General features: G+C 39.5%; 1 protein-coding gene across 1 annotated transcript in view; it reads left to right on the top strand.

Moving 5' to 3' along the window:
- Positions 1–12,697, top strand: part of ACAD11 (acyl-CoA dehydrogenase family member 11) — a 97,979-nt gene extending 85,282 nt beyond the window's left edge. Inside the window, exons 18-20 of the mRNA XM_050779595.1 lie at positions 9,970–10,086; positions 11,265–11,374; positions 12,122–12,697. Coding sequence (XP_050635552.1) covers positions 9,970–10,086; positions 11,265–11,374; positions 12,122–12,236 — 342 coding nt within the window. The 3' untranslated portion in view covers positions 12,237–12,697. The remainder of the gene's footprint in view (positions 1–9,969; positions 10,087–11,264; positions 11,375–12,121) is intronic.
- The last annotated feature ends 1,691 nt before the right edge of the window (positions 12,698–14,388 follow it).

Here is a 14,388-nt window from a genome sequence, read left to right as displayed (position 1 = left end):
ATAAAGAAAATGTGGTATATAAATACCATGGAACATTATGCAGCCATAAAAAGAATAAGTTGATTTCTTTTGTGGGAACATGGATAGAGCTGGAGGTCATTATCCTTAGCAAACTAACGCAGGAACAGAAAACTAAATACCACGTTTGTCACTTATAAGTGGGAGCTAAATGATGAGAACACATGGACACATAAAGGGAAATAACAGACATGGTGGCCTACCAGAGGGTGGAAGGTGGGAGGAGGGAAAGGGTCGGGAAAAATAACTAATGGGTACTAGGATTAATACCTGAGTGATGAAATAATCTGTACAATAAACCCCCGTGACATGAGTTTATCTATATAACAAACTTGCATGTGTATCCCTGAATTTAAAAGAAAAGTTAGAAATAAATAAAAAATAAAAAATATATGATTACCATAAAAAAAATAAAATGTAAATATAACCTGGAAAACACAGGTATGGAAGGTTAATATGGCTTGAATCAAAGCACCGTAATTGTCTGCTGGTTTAACTCATCTTAATGAACGTTTTTCTTCAGTGTAAACATCAATTCCATATTTAGACTTGGAAACCAATTCTGTGTTTAGCTTAACAATAACCCGCGACACTCAGACCAACTCAGTTCTGTGTTTAGAACTGGAAACCAAAAAACTCATTAGAGCTCGCTGGATGCATTTTGTATGCTCCCTGGGTTTCATTGAGGAATTCTGAATGTTTGGTTGCCTGTGGGACTTATGGTGAGGCTTGATTTTAATGTTTTTCCACTTACCTCCCTGCTTCTCTTACAAGTTCTGACAAATTGGGAAAACTCAGAGAATGTTTTCTAAGCTAAACAAGAAGCAAGTACCATTTTTAAATTCAACTTTTCATTTTGAGATAATTACAGTTTCACATACAGGTATAAGAACATACAGATCTCTTGAATCCTTTGCCCAGTTTCCCCAATGGTAACATCTTGCAAAACTAGAATACAGTATCAGGACCAAGATGTTGTCATGAATATAGTCAGAATACAGAGCATTCCATTCACTACAAGGATCCTTCATGTTGCCCTTTTATAGCCACATTTAGTTTGCTTCCACCCCAGCCTTCTCATTAACTCCTGGCAACCACTAATCTGTTCTTCATTTTACAATTTTGTCATTCCAAGAATGGAATCATACAGTATGAAAACATTTGACACTGGCTGTTTTCACTCAACATAATTTCTCGGAGATTTATCTACGTTGTGTTTATCAGTAGTTGGTTCATTTTTATTGTTCAGTAGTATTCCTTAGTCTGGATATACTACAGTTTGTTTAACTGTTTATCTGTTGAGGGACATCTGGGTTGTTTCCAGGTCTGGGCTATTGCAAATAAAGTTGCTGTAAACATTTGTGTAGGCTTTTGTGTAAATATAAGTTTTCGTTTCTCAGAGATAAATGCCCACGAGTGCAATTACTGTGTCATGTGGTAGTTGCATGTTTAGTTTTTTTGGAAACTGCTAAACCTTTCTATTTTTTGTTCTCACCAACTGAGTATGAGTGATTCAGTTTCTCCACATCCCCTCCAGCATATGGTGGTGTTACTACTTTTTAATTTTAGCCATTCTGATGGGTTTGTGGTTTTAAAACCACCCATTGTGGCTTTAATCTCAGTTGCCCTGTTGGTGAATCATGTTGAGCATCTTTTCATGTACTTATTTGCCATCTTATGTCCTCTTTGGTTCATGTCCTGTGTCCATGTCCTAGATCACCTTTTTTACTATTGAATTTTGAGAGTTCTTTATAGATTCTAGATACTATCCTGTCAGATATGTGGTTTGTAAATATTTTCTCCTACTCTGTATCTTGTCTTTTCATCTTCTTAACCAGGTCGTTCACAGAACAAAAGTGTTTAATTTTAATGAACTCTAATTTGTCAATGTTTGCTTTTATGGGTCATGCTTTTGGTGTCAAGTCTAATAACTCTGCCTAATCCTATATTCTGAAGATTTTCTCCCATAATGTGTCTCTGAGAGTTTCACATTTTACATTTGTGTCTGCTTACATTTTGAGTTAATTTTTGTATGAAACTTAGGTCAAGGTTCTTTTTTTTTTTTTTTTTTTTTTTTGCCTGTGAATGTCTAATTGCTTCAGCAACATTTTTTTTAAAGGCTATCTTTCCTCCATTGAACTGTTTTCGTGCTTTTCTCAAAAATCAGTCAGACATTATTTGTGTGGGTTTATATGTGGGTTGTCTCTTCTGTCCTAATTAGCTATGCGTCAGTCTCTCTGCCAGCACCACACAGTCTTGATTACTGTGGTTACATAATTAATCTTCAAATAAGCTAGACTGATTCCTCTCAGGTTAGACTTCTCTTTCCAAATGTTTCAGCTCTTCTGGTTCCTTTGCCTTTGCATATAATTTAAAAATAATCTTGTCCATATCTGCAAACATTGAGAAAAATTGATATATTTACTATGTAGAGTTTTCTATTCTGTGAACCTGGTATATCTCTCCGTTTATTTCGCTTTTCCTTGATTTCTTTCATCATCTACACACATCGTCTCATCTGTGTGTAGTTTTCAGCCTACAAGTCCTATACATACGTATTTCAGTTTTGAGCAATTATAATAAGTATTGTGTTTTTAACTTCAGGGTCTATTACTAGTATATAGAAGTTTAGTTTTTTGTTTTGTTTTGTTTTTGAGCTGAAGTTTCACTGTTGTTGCCCAGGCTGGAGTGCAATGGGATGATCTCGGCTCACTGCAGCCTCCGCCTCCCAGGTTCAAGCGATTCTCTGGCCTCTGCCTCCCAAGTAGCTAGGATTCAGGTGCCTGCCACCACACCTGGCTAATTTTTTTGTATTTTTAGTAGAGACAGGGTTTCACCATGTTGTATGTTTATCTCATACCCTGTGGCCTCGCTGAACTCACTTATTAGTTCTAGGAGTTTTTTGTAGATTGCTTGGGATTTTACATAGATAATCATGTCGTCTGTAAATAAGGAACAGTTTTCTTTATTCTTTTCTGATATACATGCTTTTTGTCTCCTTCCTTTGTCTTACTGCACTGGCTAGAACTTCTAATACTATGTTGAATAAGAGAGGTGAGAACTGACATTCTTACCTTGTTCTCTGTCTTTGGGGAATATTAGGTATAATGTTAGCTATAGCATTTTTATAGATGTCCTGTTGTGGATGCCACCACGCCTGGCCCTATATCATTATATTTGATGTATATTTCTTCTAAATGACATATAGTTGGGTCATATTTTTAATCCACTTTATCTTTGTCTTTATAATAACTGATATGTTAGGGCTTAAATCGGATATTTTATTTTTGTTTTCTGTTTGTTCTCTCTGGTTATTGCTTTTCTGTTTTCCTTTTCCTGCATTCCTGTGGGTTAATTTAACATTTTTAGAACTTCATTTTGATTTATTTATAATATTTCTCGAGTGTATCTTTTTGTATAACTCTTTTGGTGGTTGTTCTAGGTATCACATATACTTGTTTATTTATCTATCTAGTTACCTTTCTCTCTAGATCTTATTAAAGTCTATTGGTGTCATCATTTTACCAATTTGAGTCAAGTATAGACATTTTACCTTCCTTTAAGTTCCTTTTACTCTCTCATTTATAATACAATTGTCTTGGGTCTGGCGCAGTAGTTCACGCCTGTAATCCCACACTTTGGAAGGCTACGGCGGGTGGATCACATGAGGTCAGGAGTTTGAGACCAGCCTGGCCAACATGGCGAAACCCTGTCTCTACTAAAAACAAAACTTAGCCGGGCGTGGTGGCGTGTGCCTGTAACCCCAGCTATTCAGGAGGCTGAAGCACAAGAATTGCTTGAACCCAGGAGGCAGAAGTTGCAGTGAGCTGAGATCACCCCACTGCACTCCAGCCTGGTAGATAGAGACTCTGTCTCTAAATAAATAAACAATATAATTGTCTTAATTATTTTCTCTAAATACATTTAGAATAACATCAGGGTTATAATTTTTGCCTCCACCATCAAATATACTTTAGAAAATTTTAGAGAAGAAAGCAAACGAATTTTATTAGCCATATTTTTGCTTATTGTGTTCTTTCTTCTTTCCCGATTTTCCAAGGTTTCTTCTTTTATCTTTTCCTTTCCATTTAGAGAACTTCCTTTAACCTTTCTTTTAGAGTCTAAAAGTGACAATTTCTGTTTTGCTTCATCTATGTCTTATTTCTTCTTTTTTCCTGAAAGATATCCCCACTGGATATAAGTTTCTTTTCTTTCAGCACTAGAAAAATATTGTGCTACTTCCTTCTGACATATATACCTCCCTGCTATAGATAAGATGTCATTTTTCTCTGGTGCTTTCAAGATGTTTTTATCTCTATTTTTCCAGAAATTTAATTATGATGTGTGTTGGTATGGATTTCTGGGATTTATGCTGCTTGGGATTCACCCAGTTTCTTGAATCTTCAGGTTTAGGTCTCTTGCCAAATTTGGGATGTTTTCAGCCATTGTTTCTTCAAGTACTTTTTCAGCCTTACTCTTTCTCTTCCTGGAATCTGGTGATGTGAATGGTAGATCTTTTGTTATAATTCCACATGTTCCTATGATGCTGTTCTTCTTCTTCTTTTTTTTCTTTTCCAGTTTGTTTTCTTTCTGTGGTTTAGATTGGGCTGTTTCTGTTGTCCTATCTTCCAGTTCACTGATTTTTTTCCTCTGTCCCCTCTATTCTGCTGTGGAACCCATCCACCGAGCTTTTTATTTGAACTGTTATGTTTTTTACTTATAAAATACCCATTTGGTTCTTCTTTACATCTTCTATTTCTTTGCTGAGGCTTTCAATTTTTTTAATTGCTTCAGTTGTGTTTGTAACTGCTCACTGAAGCATTTTTATCATGGCTGCTTTAAAATTTTGTCAGAAATTCTAACATCTCTGTTATCTGGGTGTGTTAGTCCATTTTATAGTGCTATAAAGGAATACCTGAGACTGGGTGATTTATAAAGAAAAGCTTCGTTTGGCCCATGGTTCTGCAGGCTGTGCAAGCCTAGTGCCAATATCTATTTCTGGGCAGGCCTCAGGAAGCTTACAATCATGGTGGAAGGTAAAGAGGGAGCCAGCACATCACGTGACAAGAGAGGGAACAAGAGAGATAAGGGAGGACATCCCAGACTCTCTTAAACAATCAGATCTTATGTGAACTCATTACTGCAGAGAAGGCATCAAACCATTTATGAGGGATATTCCCCCCATGACCCTCCCACTAAGTTCCACCTTCATGTTTCAATATGCGACTTGGAGGAGACAAGCATCCAAACTATATCACTGTGTCTCTTGATTTTTTAAAAATTCATTTTGAATTGTTCCAGGTTTTTGGTATTATGGATGATTTTTAAAATTGAAACCTGAACAGTTTTATATTGTGAGACTCTGGACCTTTTTAAAGCTTCTATTTTAATTGGCTTTCTTTGACACCGTTCTGTCAGAGAAAGGAGTGGCATCACCTCATTACTGCTAGGCAGAGAGAGAAGTCCAGGTTCCCCTCCCAGCTTCCATCAGTACCTGAAGAGGATGATGCCCTCATACTGCCAGGCGGGATGAAAGTCCAGACATCCCATTTGGACTGCACTAACACTTCATAAGATGGGTCGGGGGGACTTATTACTGGCCAGTGGGGAGGAAAGCCTCAGGTTTTTACTTGGCACTGTCTGATACCTTCCTGGCAGGGGTGTTGGGGCACCTCATTACAGTGCTTACCAGGGAGGAAGCCTATGCTCCCCATCCTGTCTTTGCTGGTGTGAGGAGGGGTGGGGGCCAGTGTTTTTTCTGTGGTATCTGGCTGCAGTAAAGTGGTTATTCTCTAAAAGATTTTTGGCTTGCTAGGCTGCCCCTTTGCTGATCCTTTGGTTAGAGAGATGATGCTTTTGTTGGGGTGCTTTATGTTTCTGTTTTGTTTCGGTCTGTGCTCGCTGACATTTCCAGGTTACTAGATTCTTCAGCTGCTGGGAAGAATCTCAGCAGCTGAGATAGATGAGGCAAAAAGAAAACCTAGGAAACACACCACTAGGTTATTATTTTGGACCTGAAGACTACTTTTTCTCTACCTTTCAGAGTCTTCTTACGTTTGTTTTATAGATAATGCCCAGGGTTATTAGTTGTACTTAACAGAAGAAATAGGGAAAAATACATCAATTCCATCCTTGTTAGAAGCAGAGGATATCAGACATACTGATTTTCTTAGTCTGTGTAGGCTGTGTGTAAGCCACAATGCAGAGCTCTCTGGGAAAACATGGATTGGAGAATGGGGTCTGGAGCCAAGGCGGAAGCAGAGTCTCCTCCATTCCAGATCTAGGACTTGGGACCCACATGCTCTAGTATGTGTACAAAACACATAAAGTTAACAATTTAGATGAAGTAGAACAATTCCTCAAACCCCACAAACTATCAAAACTCACTGAAGATGAAATAGACAACCTGAATAGTTCTACAACTATTGTTATAAGTTGAATTCAAAGTTAAAAAGCTCCTGAAAAAAAGAAATCTTCAGGCCCAGATGGTATTACTGGTAAATTCTACTAAACAGAGAAGAAATAACACCAGTTTTACATATCTCTTCCAGAAATAGAGAAGGAGGAAACCCTCGTCAACTCATTTTATGAGGCCAGAATTATCCTAATCCAAAACCAGACAAGAACAAATCATAGACCAATATAGATGCAAAAACCACCAGCAAAGTATTACCAAATAAAGTCTAGCAGTGTGTAAAAATAATCATACAGCATAGTCAAGTAGGGTTTATCCCACAAATGCAAGCCTGATTCATATCTGTAACTTGATAATTTAAAATAAATTATTATAATCTCCCAAACTAACAATGAAAACTGCATGAACATTAAAAAATCACATCATCATATCAATTGATGCTTCGGCATTTGACAAAATTCAGCATCTGTTTATGATAGGAACTCCCAGCAAACTGGGAATACAAAGGAATTTACTCAACTTTATAGAGAGTATTTTTAAAAATCTAACATCATACTTAATGATAAAAGACTAAATGCTTTTCCCCCAAAACTGGGAATGAGGCAAGAATGTTCACCCTCACTATTCCAATTTATGATCGTAGAAGAATTCCTAGCCAGTGCAGTAAAACAAGAGAAAAAAAGAGCATGTAGTTGGGGGAAAAAGAAGTAAAACTGGGCCTGCTTGTAGACGACAATGTGAGTGTATGCAAAATCCTAAGGAACACATCAAACAAAATGAAACAGCCCTCCCAGAACTAATACGTGAGTTTAGCAAAGTTACAGGATACAAGGTCAATACATAACAATTTTAGTTTTATATACAAGCAATGAACAACGGGGAACTGGAAGTTTTAAAATACCATTTACAATAGTTTTTTTTTTAAGTACTACTCTATCAAAACACTACAATATCCACATGCACTCAAAGCGATAAAATAAATCAAAGGAGACCTAAGTGAATATGTAGATTAGAAGACTTAACAGATGAAAGATGTTAACCATCCTCAAACTGATCTGCAGACTTAAGGCAGTTCCAATCACAATCCCAAAAGGATGTTTTTATAGATAAAGACAGGCTGATCCCAAAATTTATATGGAAATACAAAAAAAACTAAAGTAGCCAAAAGAATTTGAAAAAGAAGAAAGCTCGATGAATCACACTACCCAATCTTAAGACTTACTCTAAGCTACAGTAATCAGTAAGCAAAAGACATGTAGATCTTTGGAGCATAAGAGAGAGTCCAGAAATAGATTCATAGAAATACAGGCCAATTGATTTTTTACATAGGTGTAAAGGCAGTTCAATGGAGAAAGTTACATCTTTACAGTAAATAGTGTTGCAGCAATTGGACATACATAGGTAAAAGAGTGACCCTTGATCTAAACCACACACCTCACACAAAGTTTTAACTCGAAATGGATCATAGATCCAAATGTAAAAGGTAAAACTGTAAACTTTTAGAAGAAAACATAGTGGAAAAATCATTTTCTGGGATTAGGTAAAATGTTCCTAAACATGCACCAAAAGCAAGACCCATAAAAGAATTGTCAAATTGCTCATATGGCAAATGACTAGTGTCCTGGATATATAAAGGACTCTCTAAATCAAATAGTAAGAAAACAACCCAATTAAAAAATGGACAAAAGACTTTAACAGACATGTCACCAAAGAGGTATAGAGATGGCAAATCAGTACATTGAAGGGGATCAACAGCAATAGCCATTACAGAAATGCAAATTAAAACCGCGATATCTCTGCACACTGTTAAAATGACTAAAATAAAATATGATACTAAGTGCTGATAGTTTGCGGAGCAACTGGAACTCTCATACACTGCTAGTAGGAATGCAAAATGTACAACCACTCTAGAAAATTGTCAGTTTCTTAATAAATATTTACCACTGACCCAACAACTCTACTCCTGCTATCTGCTTTAAAAAATGAAAACAAAGCCGGGCGCGGTGGCTCAAGCCTGTAATCCCAGCACTTTGGGAGGCCGAGACGGGTGGATCACAAGGTCAGGAGATCGAGACCATCCTGGCTAACATGGTGAAACCCCGTCTCTACTAAAAATACAAAAAAACTAGCCGGGCGAGGTGGCGGGCACCTGTAGTCCCAGCTACTCGGGAGGCTGAGGCAGGAGAATGGCGTGAACCCGGGAGGCGGAGCTTGCAGTGAGCTGAGATCCGGCCACTGCACTCCAGCCTGGGCGACAGAGCGAGACTCCGTCTCAAAAAAAAAAAAAAAAAAAAAAAAAAAAAAAAAAAAAAAAATGAAAACATGTCCACACAAAAACCCATATACAAATGCACAGAAGCTCTATGAATAATCTCGCAATGGCTCACGCCTGTGATCCCAGCACTTGAGGAGGTTGAGGCGGGCAGATCACAAGGTCAGGAGTTCGAGACCAGCCTGGCCAATATGGCGAAACCCTGCCTCTACTACAAATACAAAAATTAGCCAGGCATGGTGACGGGTGCCTGTAGTCCCAGCTACTCAGAGGCTGAGGCAGGAGAATCGCCTGAACCCAGGAGGCAGAGATTGCAGTGATCCGAGATCGCGCCACTACACTCCAACCTGGGTGACAGAGCCAGAGTCTGTCTCAAAGAATAAATAAATAAAATTTAAAAATTGGCAGCAACTGAAATGTCCTTCAACAGGCAAATAGATAAACAAACTGGTACATACTTACAATGGAATACTACTCAGATACTACTCAGCGATAAAAAGGAATGAACAGTCAATACACAGAACAATTTAGATGAAGCTCAAAGGCATTAAACTGAATGAAAGAAGTTAGTCTCAAAACAACACATGCTACCTGATTCTATTTACATGACATTCTGGAAAAGGCAAAACTATAGTGATGGAGAACCTATTCATGGTTGCCAGAGGTTAGGAGTGGGAGGAGGCTGTGACTAAAAAGGGGCAGCACCGGGGAGTTCTGTGGGAGATGGAATTATTCTGTGTTTTTGACTGTGGTTATTCCAATCTATACATGTATTATCATTCAACTGTCCACCAAATGAAAGGTCATTTTAAATAAATAAATTACAGTAACAGCACAGCAGATTGCTGCTGAACTGTCCCCACACTGAAATTGTCCTGAGAATTTTCTAGTTTACCTATAAGCAGCTTCACTACCATGCATTTAGCCAGGTTTCCATGACAGCAGGCAATTCGCGGGCCTTTGAGTGGTTTCGCAGTAAGGCAGTGGTTTAGGTCAGCCATCTTTACCTTAGACATTAAGACATCCAAAATAAATGATTTTTCTGGGAAAATAAAATGTCTTTCTGAAATATTTCAATTTTAACTGTAGCATTCCACAAGTATGTGGTTAGGCTGGTGTGTATCAAATGAATTAACTCTTCCATTTAAAAATACTTAGAGTAAAGCTTGTGAACAATCTCTGGCCTAGAGAGTGTTTTCGCCAAACTATAAGACTGTTACAGCTTAGCTCCTCCTTCATTTTGCTGCCTTTTGTTCCCCTATAGGAGGTTGTGGCTCACCGGATTGCTGAAAGCCGCATTGCCATTGAGAAGATCCGCTTGTTGACTCTGAAAGCCGCTCACAGCATGGACACTCTGGGCAGTGCTGGCGCTAAGAAGGAGGTGAGGCTACCTTCTCCCCTCGGACCACCAGCTGCTGAGCCTTCTCCAGTTCTCTCCACCTGTTGGACATTTCAGTTTTCATGGCATCTCGATGGCACTCAGAATATTGGAAGCCCCCATGTGATTGTGGGTTATAAATTATAAATGCCTGTCACTTGCTAGTCTCCTAGCAAGTGCTTTAGGGAATGATGTTTGGGAGGGAGAATATCTTCAGCATTCTTAAGATACAGCAACAAAGAGTGGCGGAAATCATAAGTTTTACACAGCCCTGGAACTGCACCCACTCTGCCACTTTCTGCTAGCCTTGTGATCACAGGCAAAGTACTTAACCTTTCTGCCTAAGCCTAGGGTTCTTGTGAAGAGTAACCAAGATAATATACATAGAATGTGCAGCAGCCACCCACAGTGGCTCTCGCCTGTAATCCCAGCTACTTGGGAGGTGGAGGTGGGAAAATTGTTTGAGGCCAGGGATTTGAGACCAGCCTGGGCAATATAGTGAGACCCTGTCTCTTAAAAAAAAAAGATAAAAAATTAGCCGACATGGTAACTTGTGCCTGTAGTCCCAGGGAAGCTGAGGCAGGAGGATAGCTTGAGCCCAGGATTCTGAGGCATGAGTAGTGAGCTATGATCATGCCTGTGAATAGCCACTCCACTCTATTCTGGGTGACAGAGTGAGAGCCTGTCTCAAATAACAAAACAAAAAAATGCACAGCATGATACTGCTACATGGTAAATGTTTCATGGAAGAGACTTCTCATCCTCTGCTTTCTTATATTTCTGGCTTATATGAAATAAAGACATAATCATTTAATTCTAAAAGCCCATGAAACTGCTAAAAGAAAACTGATTAGAGGCACAAAGGCCCTTGGACTATTTTTATGATCCCTAAGGTAATGAGTGTGATTTATCAGCTGCCTGAAATCCTTTTGGAAACAAGGCAAGTTAGAAATAAATGGATAAAATGTGATTTGGAAGAGGTGTCTCTTTCCAGAGGGTCTGTATTGACTGAAATACGGCCATTAACTGCATTGCAGCAGGATCTCTTTGTTGGCTTTTGTTAAAGATCCTGTTTGAGTGGTGACTTGGGTGTGGGAAAGTTCCCTTGTTTCATTTCCCAGTTTTGCCACATTGTGTATAGTCTAAGAAAAAAGCATTCTTTTCATATCTTGCTTATGTAGATTGCAATGATCAAAGTGGCTGCCCCACGGGCTGTCTGCAAAATCGTTGACTGGGCCATCCAGGTGTGCGGAGGTGCTGGTGTTTCCCAGGATTACCCTCTGGCCAACATGTGAGTAGATGTCATTTAAGAATCATCTACATTTGATGGGCACGGAGGTAAAAAATCTATAGATGCCTTGACAAGAATTGCTTACATTTAGTTTCAGTGTAATTGAAGGCTAAATGAAGTGATATACATACTTTAATATAGAGCTGAACACCAAGAAATAGTTGCTCTTATTATTACAATAATCGTTTCATTCAATTATGTTAATTTTTACACTGAGGTGACCCACCGAGAATTCCTGGGCCATAGACACAGCATGGGGTTTCGCTGAATTTATAGTGGTACATGTCAGTGACTATCTAATATCTAGATCCTGATTACTGGGAGGTAGGAGCATTCTCCATTCCCCATCTGTCTATCTCCACACATAATTACAGCGTCTCCTTCTCTGTCATACTGGACATAGAGTCTCATCCTTCATCTATTTTTACCCTTAAGAAAGAACTAAATATATAGTATCATACCATTCACTGCCTGTTCTAAGTTCTAGCAACATCTAGTAAACTATAGGAAACCAGGAATGAGATTAACTCCACTGTACTTTGCCATTTAACTCTCCGAAGTTGGGAACTTTAAGATGGCATTGCAGAAGCCCTTTAGCTTATTTTCCTGGTACTCTTTTTCTTACCGTGACCTTGGTGGGATTTAAGAACTAATATAGTCTTGTTTTACAATCAGAGTGACTGACGTCAAAGTATCATGTTCCTCTTCCATAACTCCCTGTGATCCCTGGTTCTTTTGCTTTTTCAGGTATGCTGTAACCCGAAGTTTGCGTTTAGCAGATGGACCTGACGAAGTTCACCTTTCAGCAATTGCAACAATGGAGCTGCAGGACCAAGCCAAAAAGCTGACAGCCAAGATGTAAGGAGAGTGGCACTGCCACATCCCACCGGCAGAAACTCTCCTTCATACAAACTTCACTGGCTCCAACATTTGAATCTCATATTTTTGCAGCAGTTTGAGCACAGGGTTAATTATTCACTTGTGGTAAAGATTATAGCATCTATTTTGATCAGTGGGTTTTATAATTTCAAGGGTCACACAGGGTTGAGTTCAATAAGAAATGCTGTAGCTGTTGTCATTCAATCTAGTGCCTTCTTGAGGCCAGGAGTTTGGGAGCAGCCTGGGCAACACAGTGAGACCCCCATCTCTACAAAGAAATTTTTAAATGAGCCAAGTGTGGTGGCACATGCTTGTAGTCCTAGCTACTTGGGAGGCTGAGGCAGGAAGATTGCTTGAGTCTAGCAGTTTGAGGTTACAGGAGCTGTGATCATGACATGGCCTCCAGCTTGGGTGACCGAGTGAGACTCTTTCTAAAAATAAAAACAAATAAAAAATAAATTTCTTCTTGGGGTGGGGTGGAGGTGGGGAGCAAGAATTTGGCCTGGGCTCTGATCCCTTGTGTGTTGTGGGCCTCTTTAACATTGCCACTTTGCCTTAACCTCACTGTACCTCACTTTACTTTGCATGCATTGGTGTTAATATTTTAATCTTAGAAGACGCTGACCCACTGAGGGTTTGTTGTGAGAGTCCCTGAAGCCATGTAGAAGCACCTTGAAATCTGTGAAACCACAATAAAGTACTTTATAAAAGGTATCCTTATTTGAAGTGGACAGATCTTACAACTCGAACTATTTAGCCTTATGATTAATTTTAAAAGTTGTGATTTAGAAGGCAGGATTGTTTTTGAACATTAGGAATTAAAGGCTATATCTGGTCCTTACAGTTTTGTAATGTGTTTCTCTGTCTGAGGAAAGCGGGCTGGATTGGTTGCTGATTTGTTTTAGTTAATCTATTGTCATGTATCTGGCCCTCCCTAAGGCAAGTCACTCCATGTGATCTGTACTTACCTCTCTCCCTTCCCTGAATTTAGTCAGATAAAATTATGTTAAAAAGAACACCAAGGATTGTTTTGAAAAGGAAAAAAGTCTCCAAAGGATAAAGTGAAAAGATCAATATCAGGATCAGGGCCCCAGTCCTGGTGGGAGAATGGACTAAAGGTAAACTCCTCAGCATTGTGACCATTTCTAGGGCTATGTCTGTCACTGGGAGTCACTAGGCAGCCATTCATCTGGGACAGTCTGCCAGGTTTGCCATGTGTTTGAAACCACATGGTTTTAAAGCAAGAAACTGCCCTTTCTAATAATGAGATGGCAGGGAGGGAGCAGGGATGAGAGAGCTCACCAGTCAGGGCTCTACCATGAAGACCCCTCCAAGATTGCCAAGTGGTCTGCGACAGAGCCTCGACGAGGGGCCTTGAGACTGCCGGACAGGGAAGACACCATGAGGCGCCACACGAAGAGGTCATGGTCTTTCTCCAGCAAACATTTAGGATGCTCGGGGGTAGCTGTGATTATCCGGAGGAGGGGCTAGTTAAAGGTCTCTGGTAATTGACCTTGTTACTCTAAGAACACGCAACAGAAAGTTCAGCGGATTACGGAGGACTGATTTCCTCATCAGCCTGTGGTTATTGGTAAGAGCTTCTTCAGGGTGGGTCCTCATCACCCCAGCTGTTTCCATACAACTGTGGCTCACTTAGGTGTCATGGGCATGCCCACATTTTGTCCAAGAGAAATAAAGTAGGTGAAAAGCACTTTAGACACTTGAATGGATACATTGGGCAGGGCTTGCCCAAAACTGCTTTTTTCCTTGATCTTAAATGAAGCTACAACAGTGCCGGGGAAGTTCAGAAGGCAGGCATTTTTTACTTAGGCTTTCTAAGGGCTTTAAATTCGTCAAGTTCTTAAATAAAGGATATAAAGTGCAATGTATTTTTGCAAATGTCTGCTATGAAAAATGTCTTATTTCAGTCAAGCCAGGCAGCCCCGCTTGGCTCCTCCCTTTCCCTTTCACTAGATGGTCCCTCTCCAAGAAGCAGAGGAAAGGGGCGGGGAGGCTCCTGTTGACAGGCTGGTGTTTGTCTGTCACATATCTTTCTCCACTATTTCTTTTGCCTGGATCACTCCAGTAGTCTCTTAACTGGAGTTCTAATCTATTCTCACAGCAGCCAGGATGAC

Source organism: Macaca thibetana, chromosome 2 (genome assembly GCF_024542745.1).
Source record: "Macaca thibetana thibetana isolate TM-01 chromosome 2, ASM2454274v1, whole genome shotgun sequence".
Taxonomy (NCBI): domain Eukaryota; kingdom Metazoa; phylum Chordata; class Mammalia; order Primates; family Cercopithecidae; genus Macaca; species Macaca thibetana.
Note: the sequence above shows the minus strand (reverse complement) of the source record. Positions and strands in the feature narration are given on the sequence as shown.